The sequence below is a fragment of the Gorilla gorilla genome, chromosome 7 (assembly GCF_029281585.2).
Source record: "Gorilla gorilla gorilla isolate KB3781 chromosome 7, NHGRI_mGorGor1-v2.1_pri, whole genome shotgun sequence".
Lineage (NCBI taxonomy): Eukaryota > Metazoa > Chordata > Mammalia > Primates > Hominidae > Gorilla > Gorilla gorilla.
Window position 1 is genome coordinate 103,800,555 of NC_073231.2, and position 22,107 is coordinate 103,822,661.

Sequence of the window (22,107 nt, forward strand, 5' to 3'; positions counted from 1 at the left end):
TATTTCATGTCCTTCTCACATTTCAAAATACAATCGTGCCTTTGCAATAGTTCCCCAAAGTCTTAACTTGTTCCAGGCTTAACTCAAAAGTCTCAAACTCCAAAGTCTGAAGTCTCATCTGGAGATGAGTTCCTTCCACCTATGAGCCTGTGAGATTTAAAAAAAAAAAAAGAAAAAGTTTTTACTTCCAAGGTACAAGGTGTTATAGGCACTGGGTAAATATTCTCATTTCAAAAGGGAGAAATTGGCCAAAACAAAGGGCAATAGGACCATACGACTTTGAAACCCAGCAGGGCAGCCATTACATTTTAAAACTCCAAAACAATCTCCTTTGACTCCATGTCCTGCATCCAAGGCACACAGGTGCAAGGGGTGGGCCCCCAAGGTCTTGGTTGGCTCCGCCCCTGTGGTTGCAGGGTATAGCCCCCAAGGCTGTCCTCACAGGTTGTTGGGTGCCCATGGCTTTTGCATGCTAAGTTTGCAAACTGCCAGTGGCTCTACCATTCTCAGGTCTGGAGGGTGGTGGCCCCCTTCCCACAGCTCCACTAGGCAGTGCCCCAGTAGGGACTCTGTATGAGAGTTCCAACCCTACATTTCCCTTTGGCACTGACCTAGTAGAGTCTCTCTATGAGGCTTCGCCCCTGCAGCAGGCTTCTGCCTGGACGTCCAGGCTTTCCAAGACATACTCTGAAGTCTAGGGAGAAGCTGCCAAGCCTCTTTCATGCCTGCATTCTGTGTGCCTGCAGACTTAACACCACATCGTAGCCACTAAGGTTTATGGTGGCTTGTACTCTCTGGAGCAGCAGCCCAAGCTGTACCTGTGGCCCTGTGAGCCATGGCTGGAGCTGGAGCAGCCTGGATGTGAGGAGCAGTGTGCTGAGGCTACACAGGGCAGTAGTGCCCTGGACCTGGCCCCCCAAATCATTTTTTTCCCCTAGGCCTCTGGGCCTTTGATGGGGAGGGGGTGCTGCCTAGAAGATCTCTGAAATGCCTTTGAGGCCTTTTTCCCATGTCTTGGAGATTTGCACTTGGCTCCCTTTTAGTTACGCTAATCTCTCTAGCAAGTGGTTGCTCCACAGCCTGCTTGTATTCCTGTCCTGAAAATGCTTTTTCTTTCTCTGCCACATGGCTAGGCTGCAAATTTTCCAAACTTGTACATTCTGCTTCCCTTTTACATATAAGTTCCAACTTTATTTCTTTGCTCCAGTATCTGATCATAGGCTTGAATGCTTTGCTGTTTAGAAATTTCTTCCATCAGATAGCTACCTTAGGTCATCACTCTTAAATTCAAACTTCCACAGATCCCTAGGGCATGAGCACAACCCAGCTAAGATCTTTGCTAAGGCATAGAATTGGTGACCTTTACTCCAGTTCCCAATAAATTCTTCATTTCTATCTGAGATCTCATCAGCCTGGCCTTTGCTGTCCATATCTATTAGCATTTTGGTCACAACCACTTAACAAGTCTCTAAGAAGTTCCAAACTTTCCCTCATCTTCCTGTCTTCTTCTAAGCCCTCCAAACTCATCTGACCTCTGCCCATTGCCCAGTTCCAAAGCTGCTTCCATACTTTCAAGTGTGTTAATAGCAACACCCCACTCTCAGTACCAGTTTTCTGTGTTAGGCTGCTTGCATTGCTCTAAAGGAGTACCTGAGACTGGGTAATTTATTTTAAAAAGAAAGAGTTTAATTGGCTCACAGTTCTGCAGGCTGTACAAGAAGCATGGCATTGGCCTCTGCTTCTGGTGAGGGCCTCAGAAAGTTTACAATCAAGGCAAAAGCCAAAGGGGGAGCAAGTGTGTCACATGACAAGGACAAGAGTGAGAGTTGGGAGGTGGGGAGGTGCCACACTTTTAAACAACCAGGTCTCATGTGAACTAACTGAGCAAGAACTCACTGATCACCTAGGGGGTGGTGCTAAGCCATTTATGGGGGATCTGTCCCTGTGATCCAATACTTCCAACCAGGGTCCACCTGTAACATGGGGATCACATTTCAGTGTGAGATTTGGAGGGCACAAACATCCAGACCATATCACTAAGCACATATCTTTAAGTCTAATTTCTGAGCTTATTTTCCTCACCCATAATGTAGAATAATAATATATACATTGTAAGGTTTTATGGGATTAAATAAGATAGTGAGTGACATTCCCAATATACTCTAAGAACTTAGCATTATTATTACAACACCTACTATTATCATAATTTCCTGTATATAGTGAAGTATGGAGTGAGAAGAGAGTGAAGGACTGAGCCTTGGATTGCAGCCACATGTAGGGAGCAGGAAGTAGGGGCAGGAAAAATATTCATGAAGAAGTAGCTTAAGGCTGGGGGAGAGAGAGAAGAATCATGGAACATGATAGGAAGATAATTTCTTGGCCAGGTCAATATTAATGTCATGCTTCAGCATGGCCAAAGGTAACAGGACTTAGAGAAAAAGCCATCAACTTGAGTCACAGATTCACCTCTGCAAACATTTCAGAACTCTGCCAGGGACTTTGCTAGGCTTGAGGAGCACAAAGGAGACCAGGAGGCCATTGATAATGGCAAAGGGGGCATGGGTAAAGGGCAGATTTCAAGAGGCAGGGAGTGGGTGACAAGAAAGTGTGGGCAGCAGGTTCAAACTATTTATTTAAAGAAATTTGGTAGAAGTTAAGCATGTCCAGCTGATGCAGGGCAGGCAAATCCCAAAGTGGAGCTTAGCCTACCTGGGTTCTTGGCTTTGCCCAGGGAAGAATTCAAGGGCAAGCCAGAGGTAGAACAAAACAGCTTTATTGAAGAGGCAGTGTTATAGCTCCATGACTGCTCTTGCAGAGCAGGGCTACCCTGTAGGCAGAGAATAGCAGCTTAGGCAGTTTTGCAGTCATATTTATACCCACTTTCAATTGCATGCACGTTAAGGGGAGGTTTATGCAGAAATTTCTAGAGAAGGGGTAGTAATCGTTGGGTCATTGCCCAATGATAGTAAGGGATGGTAACTCCCAGGTGTTGCCATAGCAACAGTAAATTGACATGGTATACTGATTGAAGTCTGATTGAAGGCTGCTTTCACCCCAGCCCTGTTTTAGCTAGTTCTCAATCAGGTCCGATGTCTCAGCCCCGCCTCTGGAGTCAAGTCCTGCCTCCTACCTCACAGCTACTAGTGAATTTCTGCAGTAGGTTTTCAGTTTCAACACTTTCATAGCCACTGCTATGAAAAGTACTTCTTTTGTTACCAAAACATTAGGGGTTCAGTCTAGGTCCTATTGCTTGTTGCACAGAAAACCAATCACTGAGACAACAAGTATTGCCAGGAAAGAAGGCTTCAGTCAGGTGCTATAGCCAAGAAGATGGGAGATCAGTCTCAAATCCATCTCCCTGACTGACTAAAATTAGGGATTTAGGCTGGATGTGGTGGCTTATGCATGTAATCCCAGCACTTTGAGAGGCCAAGGTGGGAGGATCACTTGAGACCAGGAGTTTGAGACCAGCCTAGACAACATAGTAAGACTCCTGTCTCTACAAAGAATAAAAAAAAATCAGCTGGGTGTGGTGGCCAACACCTGTAGTCCCAGCTACTCAGGAGGGAAGATTGCTTGAGTCTGGGAGGTTGAGGCTGCAGTGAGCCATGATTGCACTACTGCATTCCAGCCTGGGTGACAGAGTGAGACCCTGCCTCAGAATAAAATAAAATAAATAAAATAAAAATTAGGGGTTTATATAGCAGGGAATAAATGTAAACATATGGGGGAAAACAGGAATTAGGGAGGAGTATGGAAGAGGAGTTGGTCAACACTCAGCAGGTGGTTGGTTAGGCAGTCATAAATGGGGAGGGGTCTGGCATGTCATTGTGCAGATGCAGTGATCTGGTAAGTTTCAGCCCCTTGATACTGTCAGAGAGGCCTGATGGTTTGGTTCTTGAGAAGGGTTCTCAGATAAAACAAATGTAACTTTCTCAAGTTTCAAGACTGGAAAGGTAAATTTCTATGTTTATTCAAAATAAACCATAAACATCAGTTCTGTGGGACAACTGGGCCGGTTTCACTTTGATTCATCCCTGAATTATTACTGTGACCTGCATGAAAGTTCAGTTCTTAGTCATGGACTCAGCATTTTTTATAGATTTCCACACATTTGAGTAAGTGGAACGTTCAATTCCAGCACCAGAGTTCCAACTCCCTGACAGCTCATTTCATCATTGAGAGTCCTGAATTTATTCCATATTCAATGGTGGATTGCTGACTAAGAACCTCGTCTGCTTTAGTGGAGTCCCTGAATTTATAATCCATCAGCTGCCACTAAAGTCATGTTCATTGCCATCCAAAACTACTTTTCAAAGACCATTTATCTAGATTTCTGAACATGAATTTTCTGCTGTACTTACTCACCTGGTGTTTACAAACTGTCTTTTATTTTGGGGTAACTTTGGTCCTGTTTGCATCTTATCTACCCAGGCAGATTGTAAACCCTTGAGGGCAAAACCACTTGCACTTTTCATCTTTCACAGAGTGGACTTGAAATACATTTTCTTGAAGCACTGACTGAGGTTGATTGCAATCTCATGCATTCATGTTTTGTAAAAAATATTTTCCCCATTGACTGGTTTTTAAATTATAAAGTCATTTTTGCTTATTAAAAAAAAAAGTCAGGCCAGGCATGGTGGCTCAAGCCTGTAATCCCAGCACTTCGAGAGGCCGAGGCGGGCAGATCTCCTGAGCTCAGGAGTTCGAGACCAGCCTGGTCAACATGGTGAAAACCTGTCGCTACAAAAATAACAAAAATTAGCTGGGGGTGGTAGCACACACATGTAGTCCCAGCTATTCAGGAGGCTGAGGTGGGAGAATTGATTGAGCCCAAGGAGGTATGTGCCACCACCCCCAGCTAATGGACCAACCCCGTCTCTACCAAAAATATATAAAGAAATTAGCCAGGCATGGTGGCACGTGCATGTAGTCCCAGCTACTTGGGAGGCTGAGGTGGGAGGATGGCTTGAGTCTGGGAGGGCTGAGGTTGCAGTGAGCCGTGATCGTGCCACTGCATTAGAGCCTGGGCGACAGAATGAGACCCTGTCTCAAAAAAAAAAAGAAAAGAAAAGAAAAGAAATTTTCTCTGGGTTTTAAGTCCTGCATTTGGAATTCCAGTTATGCCTTGGAGAAGAGAGGTTTTGTGAGTCTGACTCTGTGTGTGTGTGTCTAATGTATGCTCAGCAAGTAAATTGGTTCTACCATTTCTCTAAATGACAAATTTGGTTTTTCTTACTTTGTTATCAGCAAACTTTAAACTCCAAATGCTCCTCTCTAAAATATACTATTTCTGCTAATGCCATTCCTTTGCAGATGGAGTCCTGCTGAGAAAACGTTAGAATTGGACCAGGTTATAAAACGGAAATCATTGATTTTAGGGTTTTATTACCTGCAGCAAGGTATCATTTATTCTTAGAGACAGTGGAGTGATTTCTCACATGTTGGGCAGAGAATGAATGTGGCAAGACTGACTTCTGACTCTGGGATCTTAGCACTTGTGATCTGGAGGGCTAAAGAGCTACAGCTGGGGAATTACTCTTTCCATTTGTAAACAAGAATGTAGACATTTTAGGCATAAATGACTGAGAACAGATTTTGTTGAAGTAGATGAGAACTTGGAACAATAGAGCCATCATTGAGTTATACAAGAGGTCACCTCCATACATCTGCCTCCCTAATCTTGACCTCTCTTTTTATGAGTACAATTTTGCAACCAAGAAAGTTACGCAAACAACCCAAACCACTTGGCAAATAACATTAGAGCTGAACGCCCTAGAACTCTCTTGGCCTTAAAAAACTGTTAGATTCACATGCCTGGCAGTGGGTTCTTCCATGTTTAACCACTGCACTGATGGCCTCATCTGCCATCTCCAGAAGCCTAGCAGTGTGTCAGTGGGTGGATTTCAAATTGAGATGGGATTTGACACCTTGGAGTTTTACAGACTGGAGACTTGGGACCTAGGAATGCGTGAATCCTGCCTTGCCAATCACATCCTCCCCCTTAGTTCCCCAGAGAGCTGTGTACACAAAGAACAAAAACATTATGAGAGTCAAGATCCAGAGAAGCTCTCTTATCCCATGAATTGGGCCTGTGGTTAGCTGATAAATGGAAAACATCATTCAGAGAGGGGAATCCTAAAAAACTACATATGCAAACCCACCTTAGTCATTTTACTTTTATTTAAAACACATAAATGCATACTTAGTAAAAATCACTTTTATGCTTTTAAAAAATACTAATTTTAAGTTGAAGAAAAAAGTATGATATTTACAAATCTTTTTTTTTTTTTTTTTTTTTTGAGACGGTATAATTCTGTTGCCCAGATTGGAGTGCGGTGGCATGATCTTGGTTCACTGCAGCCTCAATCTCCCAAACTCAAGCAATCCTCCCACCTCAGCCTCCTGAGTAGCTTGGACCACAGGTGCATGCCACCATGCCCAGCTTATTTTTGTATTTTTTGTAGAGATGGGGTCTTGCTATGTATCCCAGGCTGGTCTCGAACCCCTGGGCTCAAGCAGTCTGCCTGCCTCGGCCTCCCAAAGTGCTGGGATTATATAAAAATCTTTTTTGCATAAACCATACCCATAATGTGTTGTCTATGATTTTTTAGTTTTTGTTTCTTTAAATTGGAACAAGGATTTCAAGACATCTGTAAAGCAGTCTAATAGCAGAACTCTTGTAAATTTTAATGGGAAATTTCCCAATGTTTTACATTTGTTTCATCCATGCCTGGTTCTATAGCAATTTTGGTTAGCAAATTGCTTTAATTTTTTCCAAAGCTTTCAACAAAATTTTTATTTTTAAAAACTCAGTTTCTTTTAGTGCTTATATTTTGTTGGTTTTTATTTTATTTATTTATTTATTTTGAGACAGAATTTCGCTTGTTGCCCAGGCTGGAGTGCAGTGGCACAATCTCAGCTCACTGCAACCTCCACCTCCTGGGCTCAAGCAATCCTCCGACCTCAGCCTCCAGAGTAAATGCGACAACAGGTGCCCACCATCATACCTGGCTAATTTTTGTATTTTTAGTAGAGATGGGGTTTCACCATGTTGGCCAGGCTGGTCTTGAGCTCTTAGACTCAAGTGATCCACCCACCTTGGCCTCCCAAAGCACTGGGATTACAGATGTGAGCCACGGTTTTTTTTTTGTTTGTTTTTTTGTTTTGTTTTGTTTTTGAGATGTAGTCTCGCACTGTCGCCCAGGCTGGAATGCAGTGGCACGAAATTGGCTCACTGCAACCTCCACCTCCCAGATTCAAATGATTCTCCTGCTTCAGTCTCCTGAGTAATTGAGATTACAGGTGCCTGCCACCACGCCCAGCTACTTTTTATATTTTTAGTACAGATGGGGTTTCACCATGTTGGCCAGGCTGGTCTTGAACTCCTGACCTTGTGATCCGCCTGCCTTGGCCTCCCAAAGTGCTGGGATTAGAGGCTTGAGCCACTGCGTCCGGCCCCAACCCAGTTTTTATAATATTTGAATTACTTACAATAACATGTACAAATGACATATACAGGTTTGGAAACAAAAGCAACCTTGACTCTAACAATGGCTCTCAAGTTTTAGCATGCCTCAGAATCACCTGGAGGGCTTGCTAAAACACATATTCCTGGGTCCCACTCCCAGAACTTCTGATCAGTAGGTCTGGGATAGAGCCTGAGAATGGGCATTACTGACAAGTTCTCAAGTGATGGTTGATGCAGTTGGTTCACAGACCACACTTTGAGAACCAATGTTTATAAGAATACATCTCAGTCAATGGAAGAAGTACACAGGGGTCCTAGAGCCCATGTGTTCCACCAAGGCTGCTTTATCAGCATACAACCCAGCCAATGTGAGGCGTGTACAGGTGTTTTAAAACACAGGTGTTCTAACTGCCTTGAGTGTGTAGCATGCCCTGGGTTATCAGGATTCATATGGTCAGAGGGAATGAAAGCATTGCTTGATCAGGAGTTGCTTAAGGAGTGATCAGTTAAAAGAGCATCTTAGTACAACTTTTTTCTTAAAACACCCGAGCCAATTTGGATACTCTATTCTATAACATTCTGGAAAAGGGGAAAGTTTGGAGTATGTGGCTTAGATTCAAAGCCTAAGCCAAGCCTTCAATACCTCTCTAAATTATTACATTAGTCTAAATTACAGGGCCAGCATAATTATGGGATATGCCTCTGAGGGGCAGAAATGGCCGGGCTCAGATTATACCCCATGGTGTAAGAGAGGACATTCAAGAGAAAAGGTAGAGTGTGAGTTTCTGACTTTTAGGTATAGACACCTGACCACTCATTGTTGCAGCACCATCAATGTCCTGCAAGTTGGAAGTCAGATCAGCAGCTCCTCTCTTTGTAGGGGATACTAAGAAGTGGGTGGCCATAGATAGGACTGGCTGACTGATGGCAGGCACCCATATCCAGGATTGGGAGATTTTCATCATGGTGAATCAAGCCCAGCATGAGGAAGTTGAAGCTGGGGATTGTTGACTGCTAAAACGGGCCCATGAAGGCTCTGGCATGGCCAACTCCTGTGACAAACAGACTGGACCATGTGCCAGGGTTTAGCCTTCCTCAATCTCAATGTTCCCAGTGTCACCATTGATTCTTTTAATGATCCCTTGGTTCTTGAGAAATGAGAAATGAACTATTAGAAGGATGTGGTGCTAGCTCAGTCTTTATGTTATGACTCAACTCTAGCAACCAGCTGATATCCAATGACGTTGAGATCCTGAGATGACGTGAATGCCCTATCCCCAACATAATGGCTTGTGAATTAAACCTGCAAATACTAGGTTCTACTAGAACTCTTTAGGGAGCTGAAGTTACAAAAACAATATTTAGACTGAAACTTTTTTTTTTTTTTTTTTTTTTTTGAGACAGAGTCTTGCTCTGTTGCCTGGGCTGGAGTGTAGTGGTGCAATCTCGGCTCCCAGGTTCAAGCAGTTCTCCCTGCCTCAGCCTTCCGAGTAGCTGGGATTACAGGCACCTGCCACCATGCCCAGCTATTTTTTGTATTTTTAGTAGAGACAGGGTTTCGCCATGTTGGCGAGGCTGGTCTCGAACTCCTGACCTCCGGTGATCCACCCTCCTCAGCCTCCCAAAGTGCTGGGATTACAGGCGTGAGCCACCATGCCTGGTCTAGACTGAAACTTAGTGAAGCTTTGAAGCAAAAGAATAAACGTAACACGGGTTATTACCCTTTACAAATCTTCAGTGTCCCTTTGCATCTTTTTATTGCTATGCTAAATATGTCATTATCTTCTCCATGCATGGTTTTGCTTTTTAAAATTTTACATATGTATTACTTTTGTAGATTCTATTTCCTTGTTATTATTTACACACTTTTGATATTAATATAATCCTAAAACATTGTAGGGAGTACTTTTTTTTGAAAAGGGACTGGTCTTAAGCTCCTGAGCTCAAATGATTGCCCTGCCTCAGTCTCCCAAGTAGCTGGGATTTCCAAAAACTTTTTTTTTTTTGAGACAGGGTCTTGCTCTGTCAACCCCAGAGTTGACCCTAGGTGCACTCTCTTTTTCTCATTTCACCTCTAATCCAACAGGAATCCTGTTAGCCCCACCTTCAGTATTTACCAGGTGTATTAGTTTGCTAGAGCTATGCTGTGGTTTGGATATGGTTTGTTTGGCTTCACCAAGTCTCGTGTTGAAATTTGACCTCTGTGGCCAGGCGCGGTGGCTCATGCCTGTAATCCCAGCACTTTGGGAGGAGGCTGAGGCGGGTGGATCTCTTGAGCTCAGAAGGTTGAGGCCAGCCTGGCCCACATGGTGAAACCCCATTCCTACTAAAAATATAAAAATTAGCCAGATGTGGTGGCGCGCACCTGTAGTCCCAGCTACTTGGATGGCTGAGGCAGGAGGATCACTTGAACCCAGGAGGTTGAGGCTGCAGTGAGCAGAGGTGGTGCCACTGCACTCCAGCCTGGGTGACAAAGTGAGACCCTGTCTCAAAAAAAAAAAAAAAAAAAAAGACAAGAAATTTGATTCCCAGTGTTGGAGGTGGGACCTGCTGGAAAGTGTTTGGGTTGTAGGGACAGATCTATTCTTATAAGAACACCAGTCATATTGAATCAGAGCACACTACCCCAATAAGCACATTTTAACTTGGTTACTTCTGCAAAGACCCTATTTCCAAATAAGGCCACATTCGTAGGTACCAGGGTTTAGGACTCCAACATGTCTTTTTAGGGGACATAATTCAACCCATAACTTCCAGAACACCACTCCCCCTCATCCCCTGCGACATCCTGGTTTAAGCCTCCACCCTTCCTCCCTGGGATTACTGGAGTCACCTTCTTACTGGTTTTCTACTCTCAGATTTGCCCTGTCAGTCTATTCTTGACTCATGGGTCCAGAACCCTGCAGTGACTCCCAACTCATTCAGACTAAAAGCTGAGGTCCTTGCATGGCCCATGGGTCCCTCCTGACTGCCCCCTTCTCATCTCCCACCTCTCTCCCTCCTCCAGCCACCCTGGCCTCTTTGCTGATCCTCCAGCCCACCAGGCAGAGTCCCACCTCCTGGCCTTCGCACTTGCTGTTTGTTTTGCCCAAGATACCCTCTCCCAGATATCCTCATGGCTTGTATTTTAGTCAACACTCTTCCTAACCACCCACCTTCTCAGAGAGGCCTTTCCTGACCACCTCTATTACATCCCACCTGCTACCCACTCCCCCACTGACCCTACTCCTATTCATTGTTTTGTTTTTCTCCAGAATTTTCTTTATCTCCTAATAGACTATGCTATTTACTTATTTTACTTCTTATCTGTTCCCCACTCCCAGCATCATTATCCAAATATACGCTCCTTGGGGGCTGGAATTTTGGATTATTTTCTTACTTGTTCTATCCCTAGCTCCTAAAACAGGACCTGGCCCATAGTAGGTACTCAGGAACTAATGAATACATTTTTGTTCATTACACATATTTGTGTAATGAACACATATTTGTGGAACTAATGAAACAAATGAAATATTTGTGGAACACAGGAACACATATTTGTGGAACTAATGAAAAATCAGCCAGTGTATTTTCTCATACATTGTTAAACCATTTACCCTTATTCAATGTTCATCTTATTTTCTAGGATTTTTTGTTGTTGTTGTAAACAATGCTATTAATAGTTTATTGTATATAATTTCACCCTTTTCCTAGCTATTTCTTTGGGTTTCATGTCCAGGGTGAACATTGTCAAATTGCCTTCCAAAAGGATCTTTCTCAATTTATAATGCCCCTACCATTAATAACGCTGCTGCCTTTCTACCACTGGGTTTTATCTCATCTTATTTTTGCCAGTTTACTAGGTGTAAGTGCACCTTGTGATGATTTTGATTTGCAATTCTTTAACTTTTAAATACAATTGTTCACATGTTCTTTTTTTTTTTTTTTTTTTTTTTTTTTTTGAGACGGAGTCTCGCTCTGTCGCCCAGGCTGGAGTGCAGTGGCGCGATCTCGGCTCACTGCAAGCTCCGCCTCCCGGGTTCACGCCATTCTCCTGCCTCAGCCTCCCGCGTAGCTGGGACTACAGGCGCCCGCCACCACGCCCGGCTAATTTTTTGTATTTTTTAGTAGAGACGGGGTTTCACCGTGTTAGCCAGGATGGTCTCGATCTCCTGACCTCGTGATCCACCCGCCTCGGCCTCCCAAAGTGCTGGGATTACAGGCGTGAGCCACCGCGCCCGGCCTTGTTCACATGTTCTTTAGTTTACTTCCTATATCTTCCTATATGAATTGCCTGATATAGACTCCTGATTTTTTTTGAAGGGGGCAGAGACCTTGGGTTCATAACTGTTTATCCTACTCTTTTTGGGGGCAATAATATTAAACCTAATTAATATCTGTTATCAGTATGCCCTCATCCTACCATTCCCTTTTCCTCTGTTTGCATTTCTAATTCTGAATGTGTTTTATTCTCTCCAGCTGTGGACTACTGTGCCTCAGAAAACCACGGATGTGAACATGAGTGTGTAAATGCTGATGGCTCCTACCTTTGCCAGTGCCATGAAGGATTTGCTCTTAACCCAGATAAAAAAACGTGCACAAGTAAGTTACACACACATGCACACACAGAGAAACATTTGCTGTTATTGCTGTGGTGACTGTGACCATGGAACTCTCTCAAGTATAGATTAGCAATATAATTATGTCATGGGGGTCTAATACCTTTTGCCCCATTCCTCCTCTGTCAGGACTTTCATGACTTGGCTTAAGACCATAGACCACTGTATCTCAACATCACTATTCAAGGAATATGATGAAGGCACCATGTGTAGGACTGTTCCTTCAGCATCTGCTGAGCATGCTGACAATCCGAGCAACTTACTTCCTGCTAACTCAGCCTGACTGTGCCCATCAGCACTAACAGGGCTTGAGATGTTTTCACTGAAGCTTTGTGGCTTGTGGGCTTTAGCTCTGACTCCACACAAGAAAATCGCTGAGCCAAAAAGAATCATAAGTGATTTCTTCTGGTGGACCGCAGTTTGCAAAGAACTGCTCATGTTTTGTTTGAGCTATTTAGTTCAATTTGATTTTAACTATATACATAAAAATCAGAATTAATTTCAGCTCCCAAAATTTGAACATAAAATTTGATAAAGATGATCATTAGTTTTGCAAAAAAGATAATAACTAGTTGCAAAAAGATTCCAAAAGTGTTCTATTAAATATAAAGGTACATCAGGAGACTTAAGGGATTGTGTGTGGATTATTATCCTTCTATAGGGAGGATCACTTGAGAAAAGCTTGCTTGTTAAGTATTAGGGCCAAGCATTTATAAAAAGTGGACTTTAATAACAATCTAGAATAGGGTAAGGCACCTCAGAGACATGCATCAGTGAGAAAACAGGATTTTAATTCATAAAAAGTTCATGTACCTACAACCTTTCTAAAATGTATTCACTATGTAAAACAGGATACATCTGCACAAAACCTTTTTCAACATAAACTTACTTCCTACTCTTCAATACCTAAATATCAGCAGCTTACAAACACCAGAGCTGGAGGTGTGGGTGATGTATGGAACTATAAGGGACACATTAGGTCAAAAGCATACATTTCTGGAGCCCCAACCATGTGCCAATAGAAATGAGTACGGCAAGGTCCTTAATGGAGAAGATAACTGTGGCTGAGTCTTGGAGGTGGAGCTGTCATTCACTAGGCAGAAAAGGGTGAGGTGGGGGTTCCAGGAGAAGGAAAGAAGTTGAAGATGTGAACCAGGCAGAGAACTGTACTCTCCATGCCCCGTGCATGACTGGCATATACAGTGGTTTATTTGTTTTGTTTATTGAAAGAGTAAGTAAATGAATGAGTGGGCTGCTGTGTTCGTGGTCTCCCTTCCCTTCTGAATATTCTGAACTGTAAAATAGCAGCCTGTGCTGTCGTCGTGGTTGGGGAGTTGTGGTTGTTGGGCTGATGAGTCAGTGTTCCTCATCAAAGAGGAGGCCGTGGGCTGCCAGCAGCCGGCCTTGGTTCTAATCCCAGCTTCTCTGCTTTTTCTCTTGGTGATCTTGGGCAAGTTACTTATGCCTCAGTTTCCTCAGTTACAGTACAGGATGATAATACTGCCTACTGCATAGCATTATCCTTTCCTTTTTTTTTTTTTTTTTTTTTTTTTTTGACACTGGGTCTTACTCTGTCACCCAGGCTGGAGAGCAGTGATGTGATCTCGGCTCACTGCAACCTCCACCTCCCGGGTTCAAGTGATTCCCCCACCTCAGCCTCCCAAGTGGCTGAGACTACAGGCTCGCACCACCACACCCAGCTAGTTTTTTTGGTATTTTTTGATAGCAGTGGTGTTTCACCATATTAGCCAGGCTGGTGTCGAATCCCTGACCTCAAGTGATCCACCCACCTCAGCCTCCCAAAGTGCTGGGAATACAGGCATGAGCCACAGCACCCGGCCATAGCATAATCTTGAAGACTAAATGAGGCTGGGCACAGTGGCTCACGCCTGTAATCCCAGCACTTTGGGAAGAGAAGCAGGAGGATTACTTGAGCCCAGGAGTTTGAGACCAGCCCTGGTAATATGGAGGGACCCTATTTCTACGAAAACTTTTTTTTTTTTAATTAGCCAGGTATGGTGACAAGTGTCTGTACTCCCAGCTACTTGGGAGGCTCAGGTGGGAAGATCACTAGTTGGGTCTGGGAGGTTGGGGCTGTAGTGAGTCATGATGGCACCACTGCACTCCAGCCTGGATGACACAGTAAGACCTTGTCTTAAAAAAAAAAGAAAAAGGCTAAAAAGGGATGGTGTGGGTTTCAAAGACTTTATTTATTCTCATTATGTTTTTTAGAAATAGGATCTTGCTCTGTCACCCATGCTGGAATGCAGTGGTGCAATCCCAGCTCATTGCAGCTTCCAACTCCTGGGCTCAAGCAATCCTCCCACCTCAGCCTCCCAAAGTGCTGGGATTATGGTCATCATGAGCCACCACACCTGGCCTCCAAAACTCTAAAAAAAATGAGTATTTACTGTGCATATACCACGTGCCTGGGCTACATTTAAAGGTGCAAAAAACATTCAAGATTTCCACTGCAAGCTGGTGAGGGACCTTAGCCATAGCCACACTGAGTAGCTGAGTCATGGTGCCAGGAGTTATGTGACCAAGGGCCTACAGTGTGATGCAGCCAGGACCACAGCAGGAGTTAGAGGAAGGAGACCAGTTAGACCAGAACAGGTGAGATGCTGCCTTGCAGGGGTAAGGACTGGAGAAAAACACATATCCTAGCCAGTCTCCTACCTGCCTCTCCAGACTGCACACACTGTCTGGGGTCACCTGATTTCTACCCCAGCACCAGCCCTAGTTCCCAGAGTGGCACCATCTTCCCCACCCTGTGGCTCAGCATGCCTCCTGTCCCAGATCCCCAGCCCAGGGTGGTGCAGGCAAGGAGGGTGTTGGAGCCCTGGAATCAGACCCTGGAAGTAGATACCGCAGCATAGTGGGACTGGGAGGGGAGGTTTGGCTAGGAGCCACGGGAGGGGCTGATCCAGCTGTGAGGTCTCACCAGCTAGGCAGCGAGCCCAGCAGTGCAGTTGTCAGAATCAAGATCCAGAAGTGGGCCGCCCCAATGCGTGGGCAGGGAAGAGTGCTGGGAGACTGGAGGGTTCGTGCAGGCAGCCTCAGGGCAGTACATCCCTTAGAAGAGCCCTCTTCCCACCATGCTTGGGGTGGGCAAGAGCCAGACCCGCGAGGAGGGAGACAAGAGGAAGAAAGGAGACAGAGTACTTGGAAAGCTAAGAGTAGAAAATAAGGCAAAAGCCCAGTCGTAAGAATGAAACACTCAGGAGTGCTCCAGATCTGTGGCGGGGACAAGAACTGAGAAATAGAGACCAGTTAAAATTACAGAAACAGGATAGAGGCAGAAGCTCAGAACTGAAGCAGCCACCCTGTTAGTGAGTACCAAGGCCTCCCCCCCAGCTTCCAGCCAAGTCGGCCTGGTTACTGCTGTGATGTTGAAAGATTTTTTTTTTTTTAAATTCTACTTCTTATAAACTTGCAAAAAATAAAAGAAACTCAGTTTCTCAAATTTCAGCCTATATTTTTAACCAAAAGTATATTTGAAAGCGAATACAATTAGTAAGTGTGCAACTATTATCTAAAAAAGGTAGACTAGTCAATGTAATAAACCAAGCATGGTTAATTTATGATTAAGCAAAAATGTACATAATAGGGCTTTATGTTCATGAGCCAGTACTATAATTTGAAATATGTGAGTGGTGTTCAAAAAAGCACCACCTTTATATCAATTTCTTACCCTAGAGCAGCCCATCCAAATCTAGACGGGAGAAAGGTGGAAACACACAGGTACCATCAGTTTGCAAAACGTTAGCAAGACTTTTCTTTTTCTGGTATTGTTATAAAACATACATAATAGAAAATTTACCACTGTACCCATTCAGTGGCATTAAATACACTCACATTGTGAAAAACGCATATCCTGGCCTGTCTCCTTCCTGCCTCTCCAGACCACACCCCCTGGCTGGGGTCACCTGATTTCCACCCAGCTGTAACTATCCTCACCATCCATCTCCAGAACATTTCATCATCCCAAACTGAAACGCTGTGCCCATTGAACAATAACTCCCCATTGCCTGCCCTGTCAACCACCATTCTACCTTCTGTCTGTGAATTTCACCACTCTCGGCATTTCATGTAAGTGGGATTATATGGTATTTGTCCTTTGCTGCCTAACATATTTCACTTAGCATAATGTCCTCAAGGTTTATCTGTGTTGTAGTATATATCAGAATTTCCTTCCTTTTTAAGACTGCATAATATTCAATTATATGTATATACCCCATTTTGTTTATCCATCTGTTGATGGACATTTGGGCTCCTTCCACCTTTTGCCTATTGTGAATAAAGCTACTATAAACATGAGTGTTCAAGTCCTTGCTTTCAGTTCTTCTGGGTTTTTATACCCAGAAGTGGAATTGCTGGTCCTATGGTAGCAAGACTTTTTGAGATCTAGATTGAAACCCTTATTCTTGAGCCAAGCATGAGAAAGAACACTCTCAGATATCCAGGGTCTTTTCACCAGAAAGATCTATAGAGGACTTCAGTCTGCTGGACAGGGATTCATGTCTTTGGTAGCAAGGAGACTGTGGGCTTTGAGTCTAATGCTTAATCATCTAATGCCTGTAATGATGAATAAAGGCAATTGTGGACACCATCTTTTGCATGTTGCCATTTATTATTTTTGTGCTTGGAGGTCATTATACTCATTGTTTTTCAGTCTCCAGTAATAACTTGGTTGACATTTCCATCCTTATTTTTCAAATAAGAATGCTTTGCACAGAGTAAGGCACTGAATGAATATTTTTGTGTTTGCACTAAAAACAAAACACAGAAGGAAGTAAACTTTTTAAAGTAGAGATGGGGTCTGCTGTGTTGCTCAGGTTGGACTAGACCTCCTGACCTCAAGTGATTCTCCCAGCTTGGCCTCCCAAAGTGCTGAGATTACAGGATGAGCCACCATTCCGGAAATAATTTTATACTGAATCAGCAATAGAAGAACTACAAAGTATCAGTTGTCAGGTTTCTTGGCCAGGGCATAGTTAACATACTGAGTGCCACTACCTTCCTACAGCCTGTAATATGCCACTTTTGTGACTCCCTATGTGCATAAATCAAACACTTTCAGCTGGAAGAGGCTTTAAAGTTCAACCTAGTTCTTGCCCAACTATCCATCCTACAATATTCTCACTGTGCCATCATCCAACCTGCATTTGAATACCCCCACTGACAGGATATTCACTATACCCCATGGTAGTTCATTCCACTTTGTATAGCTCTGACTCTTAGAAAGTGATTCCCTAGACTGAGCTGATATCTATTTCCTTGCTCTTAGAAATGAACAAAACAAATTTGGCTACTTGCATTCTTTGTGGCCACTAAGAATGAGTCATATCAGAGTAACTTTATTTCATTTAGTAGACTAGCCAGGCATGGAAAATGTAGTAGTGACCATCTAAATTTTAATAGGCATTTGACCAATTTGTGTGTGGAGGAATTTGTGCTCAATGAATGATTGGTTGGTTTGTAACTGGCCAAATGTCTGTAACCACAGGATGCTAATTGTTGAACTGAGATCCTCCTAGAAGGAGGTTTTTAAACAGCTTGCTGGGAAGAAGCCTTATGGAGGGATGAGAGCTATCTTCCATTCATAGTGTCCCCGTGTTTCTTCATGGTGTGCAATGTGTATGTATCTAAACTCTCAAAAACACACTCCAGTAAGAGTAATACCAATAACCTTTTATTCATTCCACAAATATTTGTTGAGTATCTACTATGTGTCAGATATGATTGTAGACACTGGGCATGCAGTAATATATTAAACAGACCAAAAAAACCCCCACCAATATCTGTCCTTATGGAGCCTACATTCTATTGGAGCAGGATAAGAGAATACTACAGGTCTCAACAGCAAAGTAATACTAGTCTTTGATTAAAGATTTGAAGGCAGTGAGAGAAGGAGGAAACCTTTGAGGCAGAGGTAGAAATGAAATTCTGTGAAATAAAGTGATCTGTGATACTATCACACAACACCAGTACAAAATGGATATGTTTCAGTCCATTTGTGTTGCTATAAAGGAACACCTGAGACTGGGTAATTTATAAAGAAAATAAGGTTTATTTGGCTCATGATTCTGCTGGCGGGAAGATTGGGCATCTAGTGAAAGCCTAAGGCTGCTTCCACTCACAGCGGGAGGTGATGTGGAGCCGACCTGTGCAGAGATCACATGGTGAGAGAGGAAGCAAGAGAGAAAGGATGAGGCGGTGCCAGGCTCTTTTTAACAACCAGCTCTCATGAGAACTAACAGAGCAAACGTACTCATTACTGTGAGGACAGCACCAAGCTATTCATTAGGGATTCCCCACCATGACCCAAACACCTCCCATTAAGCCCCACCTCCAACACTGTAGATTAAATTTTAACATGAAGTTTATGGGAGCAAACATCCAAACTGTAGCAGATATGCACACCTGAAGCTATATATATATATTGTTTTTAGCAATGTTCCCTGATTATGTTCTTCTCCAAATCACAGGACACTTCCCACATTGTTCTTTTTTGTATATTATTTGGGCCGTTTTCCATGGCAACTAGTTTCACAAAGTACAAATGTGTACATTTATTTTTAGTATTTTTCTGATTACAAAAGTAATACAGGTTCATTGAGGGAAACTGGTTCCTATAGAAGTGAAATTCTATGAAATAAAATGATCTGTGATACTACCGCCCAGAGAAAACCACTGTTTTTGTGTGTGTTTTGCTTTTTGAGATGGGTTTCTCACCATGTTGCCCAGGCTGGTCTTGATCTCCTGAGCTCGAACAGTCCTTCTGCCTTGGTCTCCCAAGTGTTGAGATTATAGGCGCACACTACTGCACCTAGCTGGTAAACATTGTTTATGCCAATTTGGAACATTTCTCTCCAGTCTTTTTTTAATGTATGTGTATGGATTTATTTTTATAGAGTTGAGATCATGCAGTATAATAATAAATCATAAGCATTTTGACATGTCACTTAAACGTTATCAAAAACATTTTAATGTCTGTGTAAAATTCTATTATATGTATATGTCAGAATGTGTTCAGGTTTTTTTGGCTGCTCAGATAATATTGTGATAAACATTCTTATGCTTGAATCTTTTTTTCTGATCATTTTCTTAGGAACACAACAAAAAAGGAAATTTATTGAGTCAAAGGCAATTAACATTTTAAGTCTTTTGATACATATTCAAAATTATTTTCCAAAAACATTTTACTGATTTATACTTTACCATCAGTGTTTAAGGGGGCATTTTTTATTTTTAAATTAAATTAAATTATTTATGATTTCAATAGGTTTTTGGGGAACAGGTGGTGTTTGGTTACATGGACAAGTTCTTTAGTGGTGATTCTGAGATTTTTGGTGCAACCATCACCTGAGCAGGATACATAGTACCCAGTGTGTAGTCTTTTATCCCTCACCACCCTCCCACCCCAAGTCCATTGTATCATTCTTATGCCTTTGCATCCTCATAGCTTAGCTCCCATTTAAAAGTGAGAAGTGGGATATTTGGTTTTCCATTCCTGAGTTACTTCACTTAGAATAATGGTCTCCAACTCCATCTAGGTTGCTGCAAATGCCATTCTTTTGTTCCTTTTTATGGCTGAGTAGTATTCCATGGTGTATATAGACACTGTATTTTCTTTATCCACTTGTTGATTGATGGGCATTGGGACTGGTTCCATATTTTTGCAATTGCAAATTGTATTGCTATAAACATGCGTGTGCAAGTATCTTTTTCATATAATGACTTAATTTCCTCTGGGTAGATACTCAGTAGTGGGATTGCTGGATCAAATAGTAGGTCTACTTTTAGTTTTTTTTTTTGAGGCGAAGTCCCGCTCTGCCGCCCAGGCTGGAGTGCAGTGGCGCGATCTCGGCTCACTGCAAGCTCCACCTCCAGGGTTCACGCCATTCTCCTGCCTCAGCCTCCCGAGTGGCTGGGACTACAGGCGCCCGCCACCACGCCCGGCTAATTTTTTTTTTTTTTTTTTTTTGGTATTTTTAGTAGAGACAGGGTTTCATCGTGTTAGCCAGGATGGTCTCGATCTCCTGAACTTGTGATCCGCCTGCCTCGGCCTCTCAAAGTGCTGGGATTACAGGCGTGAGCCACTGCGCCTGGCCTACTTTTAGTTCTTTAAGGAATCTCTACATTGCTTTCCATAGTTGTTGTACTAGTTTACATTCCCACCAGCAGTGTAAAAGGAATTTGTCCATTTCATCTTAACACATGGACACATGATAGGGAACAACACACCGGGGCCTGTAGCCAGGAGTGGGGAGAGGGAAAGCATCCAGAAGAATAGCTAATGGATGCTGGGCTTAATACCTGGGTGATGCGCTGATCTGTGCAGCAAACCAACATGGCACACATTTACCTAACAAACCTGCACATCCTGCACATATACCCTAGAACTTAAAATAAAAGTTGAAGGAAAAAAAAGTGTTTCTTAAGGGAGCAATTTTTAAAAATGTTGCTGATTTTCTAGGAGAAAATTTCTTCTTCTTGCTTTTTTATCATGTCTTTAATACCTGTTCTTCATAAAATTATCCAATTATATATATCTAATTTATAAATGTATGTTTATTGGTGTTATTATTTGATTAACGAATATTTTCCAGTATAAGTGATTGTAAGGGACTCTTACAAATTTCATGAAGCAAGGGACTGTGCCTCTTTGTTCAACACTGATCCTAGTGCCTGCCCCATGGTAAATGCTCAGAGAATATTTACTGAATGAATGAATGAACACGGAAGTTAACATGTCTTCGTATATTAGACATTCAAGAGAGAGGGAATAATAAGGATCTGAGCTAAAATAAAAGGAATAGAAGACATAAATCAATAGAGATAATTGGTAAAAACCAAAATGTGTTTTTTTTAGAAGATTAATAAAATTGATAAATGTCTAACCAGACTAGTCAAGGAAGAAAAAAGAGAGAAGACACAAATTACTAATATCAGGAATGAGAAAGTGGACATCAATACATATCCTACAAACTTTGAAGGATAATACAGACCAAGCATGGTGGATCATGCCTGTAATCTGAACACTGTGGGAGGCCAAAGCAGGAGGATCACTTGAGGCAAGGAGTTAAAGACCAGCCTGGGCAGCATAGAGCCCATCTCCACCAAAAAAAAAAAAAAAAAAATATATATATATATATATATATGTATATACACACACACACACATATGTATACACACATACATATATATATATACAGAAAAATCATAAACAAGTTTATGCCAATAACTATGACAACTTAGATGAAATGGACAAATTCCTTGAAAGACACAAACTACTAAAGTTTACCCAAGAATAAATAGAGGCTGGGCATGGTGGCTCATACCTGTAATTCCAGAACTTTGGGAGGCTTAGGTGGGAGGATTGCTTGAGGCCAGGAGTTCTAGATCAGCCTGAGTAACATAGCAAGACCCCATCTCTACAAAAAATAAATTAACTGGGCATGGTGGCAAGTGCCTGTAGTCCCAGCTACTCGAAAGGCTGAGGCAGGAGGGTTGCTTGAGCAGCCCAGGAGGTTGAGGCTTCAGTAAGCCATGATCACACCACTGCACTCCAACCTGGGCAACAGAGTGAGACTCTCTCCCCCCACCGACCAAAGACAAAAGAATATAGTCTGAATAGATCTCTATCTATTAAAAGAAATGGAATTTGCACTTTAAAACCTTCCCACAGAGAAGACTTCAAACCTAGTTGGCTTAACTGGTGAATTCTACCAAAAATTTGAGGAAAAACTAATACTAATTCTACACAAATTATTCCAAAAGATTGAAGAAGAAAGAACAATTTTCAACTCATCCTATGAGGCTATCAGTACCCTGATACCCAAACCAGAAAAGAAAGACATAAAAAAAGAAAACTATACACAAATATTTCTCATGAAATACCTGCAAAAGTTATTTAAACAGTTTCTAGCAATCAAATTTAACAATATATTAAAAAGTACAATACATCACGACCAAGTGGGATTTATTCCAGGAATTCAAAGTTGGCTTAACATTCAAAACTCAATCAATGTA

General features: G+C 42.5%; 1 protein-coding gene across 3 annotated transcripts in view; it reads left to right on the forward strand.

Annotated features, from left to right (window-relative positions):
* Window positions 1-22,107, forward strand: part of MATN2 (matrilin 2) — a 165,532-nt gene that overhangs the window by 98,075 nt on the left and 45,350 nt on the right. For all 3 annotated transcript variants that reach the window (XM_004047338.5, XM_004047339.5, XM_055348064.2), the window contains exon 6: window positions 11,930-12,052. In XM_004047338.5, coding sequence (XP_004047386.4) covers window positions 11,930-12,052 — 123 coding nt within the window. The remainder of the gene's footprint in view (window positions 1-11,929; window positions 12,053-22,107) is intronic.